A 10,441-nucleotide genomic window follows, 5' to 3' on the forward strand; every position below is an offset into this window, starting at 1 on the left:
TAAATACATATTAATATATATTTAATACCAATTTTAATGAAAATAAAACAAAAAAAAGTATATATATATATATATGAGATGAAAAAGGAAAAAAAAGATTATTATACATGACGAGGTGAGCGTGTACATTTTGTCCAGACCATTTGTTGGTGGTTTAATTTTGTGATTGAACTAATGGAAATAATTATGTTTTGTAAACTTGATCTGTTCACTTGAAGTCTACATATGCGCATATATATATATTTATATAAACGAGAAATGTGAGTGGATGGGGAGAGAGAGAAACGCTTGTATTTGTAAGCGTTTCCTTTTTACTTTGTATACCGAGACTTTCGTTCAGTCTGGGCAAACTGTATCACTAGATCAACCAATCCTCACCAACTTCCCCCCCCCCAGTTATGAACTTTAGACAAACAGAAAAATTGTATTCTTTGCATAGAAATAATAAAGGATATACCAAAAAATAATTGATGATCATTTAAATCCTTATTATCCTGCAAACGTCACGTTCCTCGCTTCAACTGTTCCCATCGCACGTCATCGTCATCATCATTGTCGGGTCATTGGTTAGAGCCGGTGTAGTTCGTTTGCATCGGCACGATGACGTGCTTGATGTTCGGCGGTTTACGGAGTGCGTCGGCCGCGTGCGTCAGTTGCAGCGCGCAATCCGGATGGGCGCTTCCTGGAAGCTGCGTGCATTCCTGCTCGAAGATGAACGCGAGACCGGTCAGCAGGTCCATAAAACCCAATTGTATCGCAGCCTTCCTCAACCGATTCAACTCCTACAACAACAACAACAACAACAAAAAACAATCAATCATTCTGCATTATCAAATTATCTTAATTATGAAACGTCGTAGTTTATGTGTTCTTAACTTTTTAGTAGTTGCGGCCCACTATTTTAAAGTAATGATTATATAACTAATTAATTAATGAGACATCTGCTGTACAATACACCTCACAAATTCATCTATTCGCACTTTAATTGCGTTACTCAATGCTATTCGCATTCAAGCATCGATTTAGACTCAATTTCGTTGTTTTGTTTTAACATTGACCATTGTGGAAAATCCCTTTTCGAAAAAAAAAATGGCAGCATTGTTCTGCAAGAGTGTTGACCTGTCTCTAATGTCATCAAACTCCCATCATTTCCTCTATTTGGTTACAGTTAATGACTTAATATTAATAAAGAGAACTTAAGTAAAAAATAAGTACCTTGTAGAACTGTTGCGTTTTTTCTGGCAATTTTTTCGCATGTCTTAGGATCTTCTGAATGTCGGACTGCAAACCGGCTTGTCGAATCCAGACGACACTATTCTGTGAATAACTCCTCTTCTCCGACGACTTCAGCGGGAAGTTAAGAACGGAATCGCAGGGGACGCCGTCCAGCGAATGCAAATTGTTGAGATCGCCCAACCACGGAACGCTGTCCGATCCAGGCACGAGTAGGGTCAACATCAGATTGGATTTCTTCTTGGAGTCCGCCCACGAGTAGATGAAACCGAACCAATTGTCGGCGACGGAGACGAGCGCCGCCATATTCTCGACTTTCAGAGCGCCGTGAAAGAGGACGCAGAACGAGGGCGCCTTATCGTCGTCGCTATTGTCGCTCTCGTAATCTACGGACATCTCTCCAGAGTTGTTCAGTTTATCTTTAGGAGATCCGGCAGGAAGAATGAGATGTCTGCTGACGGCCATCGGCGATCCTATATCTCCAACAGAGATGAAACCGCATACTTCTATGACGTTTGATACGGTTGAGGTATTCACTTCGAAATCGGTGACTTTTGTGTATGGCTGAAGAGGAGAAACGCACAATTAATATTGATACAGTATTATTAACTATTTGAAGTGAACATACAATTGGTGCCGGCGTCAAGTATATCGATGACTCCAAATGGCCGCATTTCAAAGAACCTTTGAACGAGGCGTACATCTCGTCGGCGAGTTTCTGGAATATCGTCTGGACGCTCTGCTCGTTCAACTGGCCGTCCGGTATATTAATTGATCCCTCATATCCGCTGATGTCGATCAACTTCTGATACAGAGGTTTAGCTGTGGAAAACAAAAACAATACATTTTTCATATAAAAAGCGTCTTTATATTTTGATTTTCTCAGAAGATGCATATGAAAGTTGAACTTTTAGTTAGTTATACACTTACATTTAATCAATGAAATATCATTTGGAGGTGCAATGCAAACGACGTGCAATTTAGTTGGGAACGCGAACGGAACGGGAAATGGATTCGCAGCGCCACGTTGATTTATTGTGCTCAAAGAATCCTTCAAAGATCCAGGACCTATGCCAGAACTTCCATCCGTCACCAATATGACCTAAAAAGAAATAATTACAAATAATTACTACATTCAACATTTCTCCAATTCAAATTCAACTTACTTGACACGCAGTATTGTTGCCCCACTCGTTCAGCACAATTTGATTGATTCCATTGAACGCGATTTCAATGCAGGTTTTGTCGTAATCGTCGATAGACTTTAGTTCTGATTTAATAACATTGTAGTCCCTTGTGAATGAGCACTTTTCCTCGTATATAGACGAAAATGTTACCTGAAAAATATATATAAAATACATCCAATGAAATAAAAATCTATGGGATAAATATTTGAAAATGCACATGTAATTCATTAAAATATATTTAAGAAGTATATGTATACAATTTTTCAGTAACTTTTTTTTACATTTTTGTTTATATTAAACTAATGTAGTTTTTTTTTAATCAATATTATTTGTTTTGAGTAAGTAAATACAAAATGATATACAGGGTTAAACAAACAAACAAAAAAGTATGATACATTCCATAAATTATAACGCTCGAAAAGCTGTTCAAATAGTTGATGTCATTTCTACATTTCAACAATATAGACAATAGTCGTACGCTTCGATTAATATATGACTTTATTTAAATACACCTTACCTACCTATGTAGCTAGTGCTAATGCATAAGTTTATTGCTTTTAATTGAAAGTAATACAATCTAATAACTAGGTTTCGGAACACAGCACAAAATGAATGATTGTATAATAAGTATATTTGTCACATGAATTGAATTTAAGAAAATAAAAGAAAATCGTATAAATTCCTTTAACAATTTGTGTTTTTTTTTTGTTGTTGTTGTTGTTGTTGAGGGGAGAACGTGTGGTAGAGACGCCGCCTTAATATTAAAGAAAATAAGTAAAGGAAAAAGAATACATATACGATAATGTAAAATCTGAAAAGCCAGCTTCAAAGAACAAAAAGGTAATACGTAATGATAATAACAATAATTGTAAGTGTTTTAAAAAGAAAATGACGATAAGTAAACGATTCAAGTTTAATAAATAAACCAAGTTTTTTTTTCTCAAAAAAATGCCCTAATATTCTATACATCTCGTATCAATCGTTATTTCGAGTTGAGATTGGCCTGTGCAGCTTTCTTCGCCTTTATCGTTTCCACTAATTCCTTATAACGTTTCATGCAATCTTTCTTGGATCTATTTGGTATACACTCGGCGATACGATCCCATCTCTCCGCCGTCGAAGATGGATAGGTTTTCAGCGCTTGTTCGAGCAGCTGCTGTTCGCTCTTCGACCAGGTAGATGTTGTCGCATCACCGTTTGTCATCGGGGCAGGTGTAGGCGTAGGCGGTGTTACTTTAGGTGCAACGACTTTAGATGCAGCGACTTTAGGTGCTGCCTCCTTCTTTCCATCTTTCTTAGAAATTTCAGTGTCCTTGACGTTAACTGTCGCTTTCTTTTCTTTAACAAAAGTATTGAACGCTTCCTTATTCGCAGCCTCCTTCATGTTGTTCTTAGAGAAATCGGTGTTCTGCAAATCCTTAGCCTTCGCCAGTACCAGCTTGGCAGTAAAGTTGGAACTGTTTTCACTAATTGTACCATGCTGGTTCAGGAAATTCGCGACGACCTCCCATCTCTGATTCGTGCCAGCAGGAAACAGATTCACCGCTTTGATCAGCAGCTGAATATTGTCATTCGTCCATTCCGGATTGACTTTTACCACATTGTTTTTAACTTGCTCTGATATCCTCTGCTGATATGTCTGAGTGCTCGCCATTCTCTCTGCCTCGATCTTCGCATCGTTCTCTTTGATGGCTTTCATGAACGCCGATTTTCCATTGTTCTTCAGATTCTTATTCAGCTCACCCAATTCTTCGACGGTCAGATACTCGCAAAGTCTCTCCAGCGCTGTTAAATGCTTCAAATTGTCGTCCGGATTGGTCACGAAATAATCGTGACTCTTGCAGAAGTCCCTGAGCGTTTTCTTTTCCCTCTTCAGCACTCTCTTGAGGGCTTCGCGTTCTTGACGCTTCGCCTCTATCTTGGCCCGTTCTGCAGCCTCGGCCTTCTCCTTAGCCTGCTGGGCCTCCCTCAAGACTCTCTCTTCCTCGTCGCGTTTTGCCTGCGCGGCCGTTTGTTTCGCTTTCTTAATGGCCAATTTTTTGTCTTTATCTTCTTGCCTAAACTTTATTATTCTAGGATCATTGTTATAAGCCAAATCCACCAACTGTCTGATTCTAGAGTTTTCCTCCTTCTTCTTTCTGAGTCTCTCAGCTTTGTTCAATTTATCTACGTACCTACAAAATTTCAATTGAATTTAAATATTAAATATGATGTAACTTTAATTCAGTCAATTAATATTACCTTCTTTCATCCCTATCTGTGCATTTATCCTTATCCTCCTCATCTTCGTAAGAGTATTCTCTCCAGGATTTAAAATCATACCAAAATGAATAGAAATGATCGACTTCATCTCTGGTAGCATCAGCGTTACCAATTTTCGGCACTTTCTTCCTCTCAGACCAACGCGAATTCAATTGGAAATACTTATCAAATACTTTGTAAAAATCTTTTTTAATCTCACTAGTTGTTGGGATGTTGTCATCGAATTCAGGATCAACTGAATCATACGACTTTCTCTTCACCGGATTTCCTAACGTTTCGTAGGCCATCGTGATGCAAGTGAAATAATCATCATCCTGCAAGATCTCTTCACCCTGAGCTTTCCTCTTATCAGGATGATGCTTCAGAACCATCTTCCTATAAGCTGTCTTAATGATCTCCTCTGTTGCTTTAATCCTGAGTGGCTCGATGCCAAGCACCTTGTAATGATCCTGCTTTTTCCATTCCTTGGGGTCCAAGCTTCGCAGATACTCTACATCATCTACATAGACCACCTCTGGCTCTGGTTCTGGTGTCGGTTCCTTAGAAACGTCCACTTCCAATTTAATCAATTCATGAGGCAAAAATTGCAGCTCTGACTTGCCATCCTCTTGGTTGTTCAATACAAATCTGTACCTGTTTAGCGAATAATTAAATGACACATTAATGAGCATGTGGTATATTTAAATCGTCGCCGCATTGCTTACCTTAGAGCGATCGTCTTGCAACTTCTACGTGCATGTGCTTTAACTTCTCCCATTTTAAAAGCACAATCACATCACTTGCTTCTCACCCGTTTAAATTGCTTGCTGCTGCCACCCGTTTGTCGAGAGCACAATTTTTATTTATACACAACACGTTCCTTTCAGCTCGGTATTTTCACCCACAAACCATGTGGACGCAAATGTCAGATTGCGACAGTGCCGTCGAGCAGACCCGCACTCGCCGCCAAGTTAACCGTTAAATTGGCAACACCACTACCAACCGCACGAAACCAAATATTACCAAACAACCATCAATCAACTACCAAGTGTAATGAAAGTTATCTACAAGTTTGTATTTTTTTGTTTGCAAAAGCTTTAGAAATTACTAATAGCAACGGCGCAAAAAAAATAAATAAAAAAGTTCGACTTACCAGTGAGATGAATTCCAGTTTTGAATGTACACTGAGATGATCAAGAAACATATGAATACCGTGAACGGCTAGCTGTTTTCTTGTGATTTCACTATTGTCTGCCAATTTTAATGGCCTCAACATCGAAAGCGACACATCCAATAATATCACAGTCGGCATCTTTGCTGCTTGCTCTATTAAACTCTACTATCAACAACTATTGTACTATATTCCTTATCCCCATATAGCATATGCATATAAATATGATTTAACCAAACTTTCACAAATCATAACAAAGCAAGTCTCATACCAACATAAGGAAAATTAATGTTTCACTTTTGTTACAATTTTTAAAAAATAATAAAACTTTTTTTATTCTACTAAATATTATAAAAATTGATACTGTTATCAGCTATAATGATGTAATGATTAGAAGAGTATCAGTAATTATAGTTAATACATTAATGAAGAGTATTGAATTAACAATCTAAATGGCAGTGTCTTCACATTTTAGTGATTCTCTCAGAAACTGTAATAAATTAAATGGATCTAATAGATACCAATGAAAGTTTGATAATTTGGGAATGTAGGGAGTATTCAAACATTGCTATGGTTCCATTCATTTGGCTGTAATTCGCATTTAAAAATGAAGTTACGAAAAATTAACACGCGAAATATCAATTCAAATTTTATTGATTTTTTTGATTCAGAAACTATATTGACTAGAATAGTTCGAAAAGATGCATATGAAAGTTGGATATTTAGGGAATATAGGGAGTATTCAATGGTTCTTGCTATGGTTCTATCCTTTTGGCTGTAATTCGCTGTGAACGAAAAATTAAAGCTGGAAAAATCAGTATCTTCACATTTTAGTGATTTTTATATATTCTACGTTGAATGTTTTTGTTCTTATAATTTGTTTAAAGTATAAAATAGAATAGAACAACGGAAGATATTCAATTAACACTGTATTTATATAGATATTGAAATTAATGAGAATGTTTCCAGACAAAGACAATGCAGCGAGAAGTAAAAGTCGTGCATGTGACTAAAATAACTTAAAGTGCAATACACGTGGTCTCGAATAATTCCAGACGAATTATCCCTTTTTATTTTTGTTTCAACGCCAGTGAAAGAAATGCATCCTCAGAGGCGCCACTCGAGTGGCACAGAGGGCCTCCATCCAATTTATACTTCACATTCAAAGTGATTTCACAGCACACTAAAAGCCGCGACCGTTTCACGACTCGTACTCTCTCCTCAAAAATATGTACTTTATCATTGCACACATTTCACACCGCGAATGGGAATGCAAAGAAGACAAAGAGGGTAACTCAGGGTTTCATTGAATCTAACCATTGTTAGAGCGTGTGTGTCAATTTTAATAAAGCCCAGAGTGCGATGCGCCGCCTTTGAATATCCGTTCTGGCCCGTTTCAATTCATTCGAAGATAAAGATTCCGACGGGACGGATTAGATTTCATCCGACTGTTCCTGAAGACGATGGAAGATCTCGATGGTAATTACACTACTCCCGGCAGCGCAGACTATTCTATATTATTGGATGTGGCGAATGGAACCTATGCTGATTTATCGTACCTGGATGTTAACACGCTCATCCTGCTCACTTACTTGGGAAACGTCGCGTTCGGAGCGCTCATGAATTCACTCGCATTTCTCGCAATTCTTCGCAACAAAAAGCGCAATGGTAAATATTGTTTTTCAATAGAAAATATTACATTCAATCAACTATTAATTACTTCATATTTTTTTTGCATGTATTCATTAATTATTTGAAGTTGATTTTTTGTTGTTGTCAATTTTTAATGAAATCTTCAGTTGACGTTATAAAATTATTATTGAAATACAAAAATAAATTAAAAACTAAAAGATTTCATCTTTTACTGAATGAAAATTGTAAATTTGTATCTATTGTATAGAATGTTTTGTTCTCAGGCACTCTATCCGTAATTCTTCAGATATCGGCTGCAGATGTTGCATCAACATGTGTGTGCTTCTTGGAAATATGGTCGTTGAGGAGCGACACGTGGCGTTTCCCATCGGAGCTGTGCCCTATGTTCTCCGGCTTCGAAGTCCTCCTCAACACCCTCACACTGTACCTGATAATTACGCTGAATTTCCACACGATATCTCTGTGCAATCTGAAGGTGGAACGTAAGACGCGTAACCCGCTCACATCCTGCGAGTCCTCGAACGAGTGTCTTGTGCGTGATTCGCGCAACACTTCGGAAAGCCGAAAGCAAGAGGTATCAGTGATCATCCCCTGCGTTCTCGTCTGGTTCATCTGCATCTCGCTGAGCATACCACAATTCACTTTGTCTTCGGTGATGACGCTGAAAGGCAACTACAGCATCTGCACTGTAGCCGACGCCTATTACAACGTCATCTTGCAGGAATCTCTGATGCTGTTCAGGGTGTTCATCCCTCTCTGTTTGCTCGCGATTTCCACGTTGTTGGTGGCTTGGAAGTCTTACGAGTTCAGCAGGAAGAACACGTTCCAAAATATTTTCATGAAGAAGGCTGACAATGTGCTTTACTACCTAATCTTCTGCTTGTTCCTCAACTCCACGTACATCCTCACCTCTGTTCAACGCTTAGCGCTCACTTCCATGCATACTTTGAACAGTGCTTCTGGTGATGTCTTGGACACGTACAAGATGCCACCTTTGTTTAACAACGTCGTAGACTATTGGAACATTTGGTCCACAATGTTACACTACAGCGGCACATTCTTCAGATTCATCATTTATGTTCTGCTATTACCGAAATTCAAAGCTCTTTTCTGCAACAAGATACTAATGTGCTTCACCGTCAAACAGTAATTTTAAATATATTAACTAATAAGAGTACAATTTCAATTAACTTTGATTAATATTACTAATAGTTTTAATTAATTAACTATTTTTTCTTCTGGAAATCATTCTTTATTGTAAGATTGAGAACACATTTATGGACAAGAATTTTCATTTTAAGTCTTGATTTTCATTAGTCTTTAATACTTATACTTTAAGTCACATCAGTTTTTTAATTTATAATTAATTAATGAAACTTTTTTTGTTCTTCTGAAAATCCTTTTTGTAGGAATTTAGTCTGAGATTCGAACACTTTTTGTAATACAGCTTTAATTGGTCACCCATCAAAGTATTGTCGTTTCTACAATTTGCTTAACTCAATCAAACTTCGATTACCAGATGTACACCGAAGTGTTTAATAAACATATATACAAATATTTCAAAACGGAAACATATTTATTTATTTAATTCAATTTATATTAGCACCGCTCTTAATTGTTTATATTAATCTATTAATTAATTATTTTTTAATTTTTGTTTATTAAAAAATAAACTTATTGTATAAAAATTCCATATTCAAAGTTATTAACTTTTGAATATGAAATATAGGATAAAATCATTAAAGTTATTTGCTGAGTATAGGTAGTAATCATAGAAAATATGATACAAAAACATATAATAAAAGAGAGGATAAATCAATTCAAGTTTGTTTTCAAATATTGCACATATAGCTGTGGCACCACCTTAATATCAGGTGTATTGATCTTACTATAATTCAGGTATTGTCTGCTTAAACTAATCACTTTCGGCACGGTGGCATGTGTCAAGTCCAAAGTCAGTTCCGGCCTGCCAGGTATGCTGACTTCATTCAAGCAACCAGAATTGATCAAAGTCACTATTGCCATTGTTATCTCCTTGATAATTTTGTTCATGTCGTACAGGAAATTCGTCGAACTCAATGGGGCCTGAAACCATGTTAATATGCAATTAAAACAAAAATTTTTTCAGTAAAAAATTCAATATTTACATTCTGCGTGGACATATTCGGCGGCGGCGCTTTCTTCTCAAACAGAGAATCAGAAATAGCTTTGCATTCAAGCTCCGAATCGTTCATTGTAACAAACAGTGGAGCATCCCATCTGCTGTTCCCATTGGGCTCCTCAAACCTCATTATAAGTCCATCAAAGGTTTTCCTATCATATTTCTCTGCTGCATCCACCCTGTTCTCGTTCAAGTCCCAAGCTATATCTTTGTTAATCAATGTGAATACAGTGCACTGAGTACTGTGGTTCGCTTTGGATGCACAGTACAGTTCATATCTGTAGCCTTTTATGTAATTCGAGGCATCAAGTATGACAACATTCCTGGGTGTTATGAGCTTCAGCACCTCAGATTTTAGCAAACCTCTTATATGTTTCTCTTTGTGTGCATCTACAATAAATAAGATTAATGGTCATGTTTGCTATGGATTAATTTTCTTCAACTCACCATTAAAAAAGTTATTTTTCTCGAAACCAGCTTTCAAGATTTCAGAGCATTCACTGATGATGGAAACCTCTTTGCCTTGCTGCTCGAAATAATCCTTCAATTCCTGCGCCCTTTTACTTTTACCACTTGATGGAAAACCGCACAAAACTATTAAGGGCATTATTATTCTTTTATATATTATTGTATCAAAATATATACATTTATAGGTTAGTTAATACCAGTCAATATCACAGCAGTTACCACTTATATACATATATATTTTTACTTTGTGTAAGTATGGTTGCATACTTGGACATAACAATTTCTGTTATCCATTAAATTACATTTTCTTAGTAAAGAAGAAACGAG

General features: G+C 36.9%; 4 protein-coding genes across 4 annotated transcripts; 1 reads left to right on the forward strand and 3 right to left on the reverse strand.

The window, feature by feature from the left end:
• Window positions 1-315: 315 nt before the first annotated feature.
• LOC108568529 (von Willebrand factor A domain-containing protein 9) lies at window positions 316-6,089 on the reverse strand. Its single transcript, XM_017929687.1, has 6 exons — window positions 5,815-6,089; window positions 2,400-2,570; window positions 2,164-2,335; window positions 1,862-2,055; window positions 1,216-1,797; window positions 316-782 (listed from the first exon to the last, which is right to left on the reverse strand). The coding sequence occupies exons 1-6, from the start codon at window positions 5,971-5,973 to the stop codon at window positions 561-563; spliced, it is 1,500 nt and encodes a 499-aa protein (XP_017785176.1). The 5' UTR covers window positions 5,974-6,089; the 3' UTR covers window positions 316-560.
• LOC108568528 (dnaJ homolog subfamily C member 2) lies at window positions 2,759-5,639 on the reverse strand. Its single transcript, XM_017929686.1, has 3 exons — window positions 5,387-5,639; window positions 4,662-5,315; window positions 2,759-4,594 (listed from the first exon to the last, which is right to left on the reverse strand). The coding sequence occupies exons 1-3, from the start codon at window positions 5,437-5,439 to the stop codon at window positions 3,403-3,405; spliced, it is 1,899 nt and encodes a 632-aa protein (XP_017785175.1). The 5' UTR covers window positions 5,440-5,639; the 3' UTR covers window positions 2,759-3,402.
• Window positions 6,090-6,759: 670 nt separating the features above from the next.
• On the forward strand, window positions 6,760-8,654 carry LOC108568485. Its single transcript, XM_017929605.1, has 2 exons — window positions 6,760-7,500; window positions 7,749-8,654. Exons 1-2 carry the CDS (start codon window positions 7,296-7,298, stop codon window positions 8,633-8,635), a joined length of 1,092 nt encoding a protein of 363 aa, XP_017785094.1. The 5' UTR covers window positions 6,760-7,295; the 3' UTR covers window positions 8,636-8,654.
• Window positions 8,655-9,266: 612 nt separating this feature from the next.
• LOC108568523 (protein KTI12 homolog) lies at window positions 9,267-10,305 on the reverse strand. The gene is made up of 3 exons (XM_017929677.1): window positions 10,094-10,305; window positions 9,633-10,036; window positions 9,267-9,570 (listed from the first exon to the last, which is right to left on the reverse strand). Exons 1-3 carry the CDS (start codon window positions 10,251-10,253, stop codon window positions 9,301-9,303), a joined length of 834 nt encoding a protein of 277 aa, XP_017785166.1. The 5' UTR covers window positions 10,254-10,305; the 3' UTR covers window positions 9,267-9,300.
• Window positions 10,306-10,441: the final 136 nt, after the last annotated feature.

Source organism: Nicrophorus vespilloides, unplaced genomic scaffold (assembly GCF_001412225.1).
Source record: "Nicrophorus vespilloides isolate i.1.1-1 unplaced genomic scaffold, Nicve_v1.0, whole genome shotgun sequence".
Taxonomy (NCBI): Eukaryota; Metazoa; Arthropoda; class Insecta; order Coleoptera; family Silphidae; genus Nicrophorus; species Nicrophorus vespilloides.

Coding starts and splice junctions, on each gene's coding strand:
- LOC108568528 (XM_017929686.1), bottom strand. CDS start 5,439: ATGGGAGAAGTTAAAGCACATGCACGTAGAAGTTGCAAGACGATCGCT. Junction 5,316..5,386: donor TGCAAGACGATCGCTCTAAG/GTAAGCAATGCG, acceptor TTCGCTAAACAG/GTACAGATTTGTATTGAACA. Junction 4,595..4,661: donor ACAGATAGGGATGAAAGAAG/GTAATATTAATT, acceptor GAAATTTTGTAG/GTACGTAGATAAATTGAACA.
- LOC108568529 (XM_017929687.1), bottom strand. CDS start 5,973: ATGCCGACTGTGATATTATTGGATGTGTCGCTTTCGATGTTGAGGCCA. Junction 2,571..5,814: donor AACTGGAATTCATCTCACTG/GTAAGTCGAACT, acceptor TATATTTTTCAG/GTAACATTTTCGTCTATATA. Junction 2,336..2,399: donor GCAACAATACTGCGTGTCAA/GTAAGTTGAATT, acceptor ATTTCTTTTTAG/GTCATATTGGTGACGGATGG.
- LOC108568485 (XM_017929605.1), top strand. CDS start 7,296: ATGGAAGATCTCGATGGTAATTACACTACTCCCGGCAGCGCAGACTAT. Junction 7,501..7,748: donor TCGCAACAAAAAGCGCAATG/GTAAATATTGTT, acceptor TTTTGTTCTCAG/GCACTCTATCCGTAATTCTT.
- LOC108568523 (XM_017929677.1), bottom strand. CDS start 10,253: ATGCCCTTAATAGTTTTGTGCGGTTTTCCATCAAGTGGTAAAAGTAAA. Junction 10,037..10,093: donor GAAAAATAACTTTTTTAATG/GTGAGTTGAAGA, acceptor TATTTATTGTAG/ATGCACACAAAGAGAAACAT. Junction 9,571..9,632: donor CGAATATGTCCACGCAGAAT/GTAAATATTGAA, acceptor ACATGGTTTCAG/GCCCCATTGAGTTCGACGAA.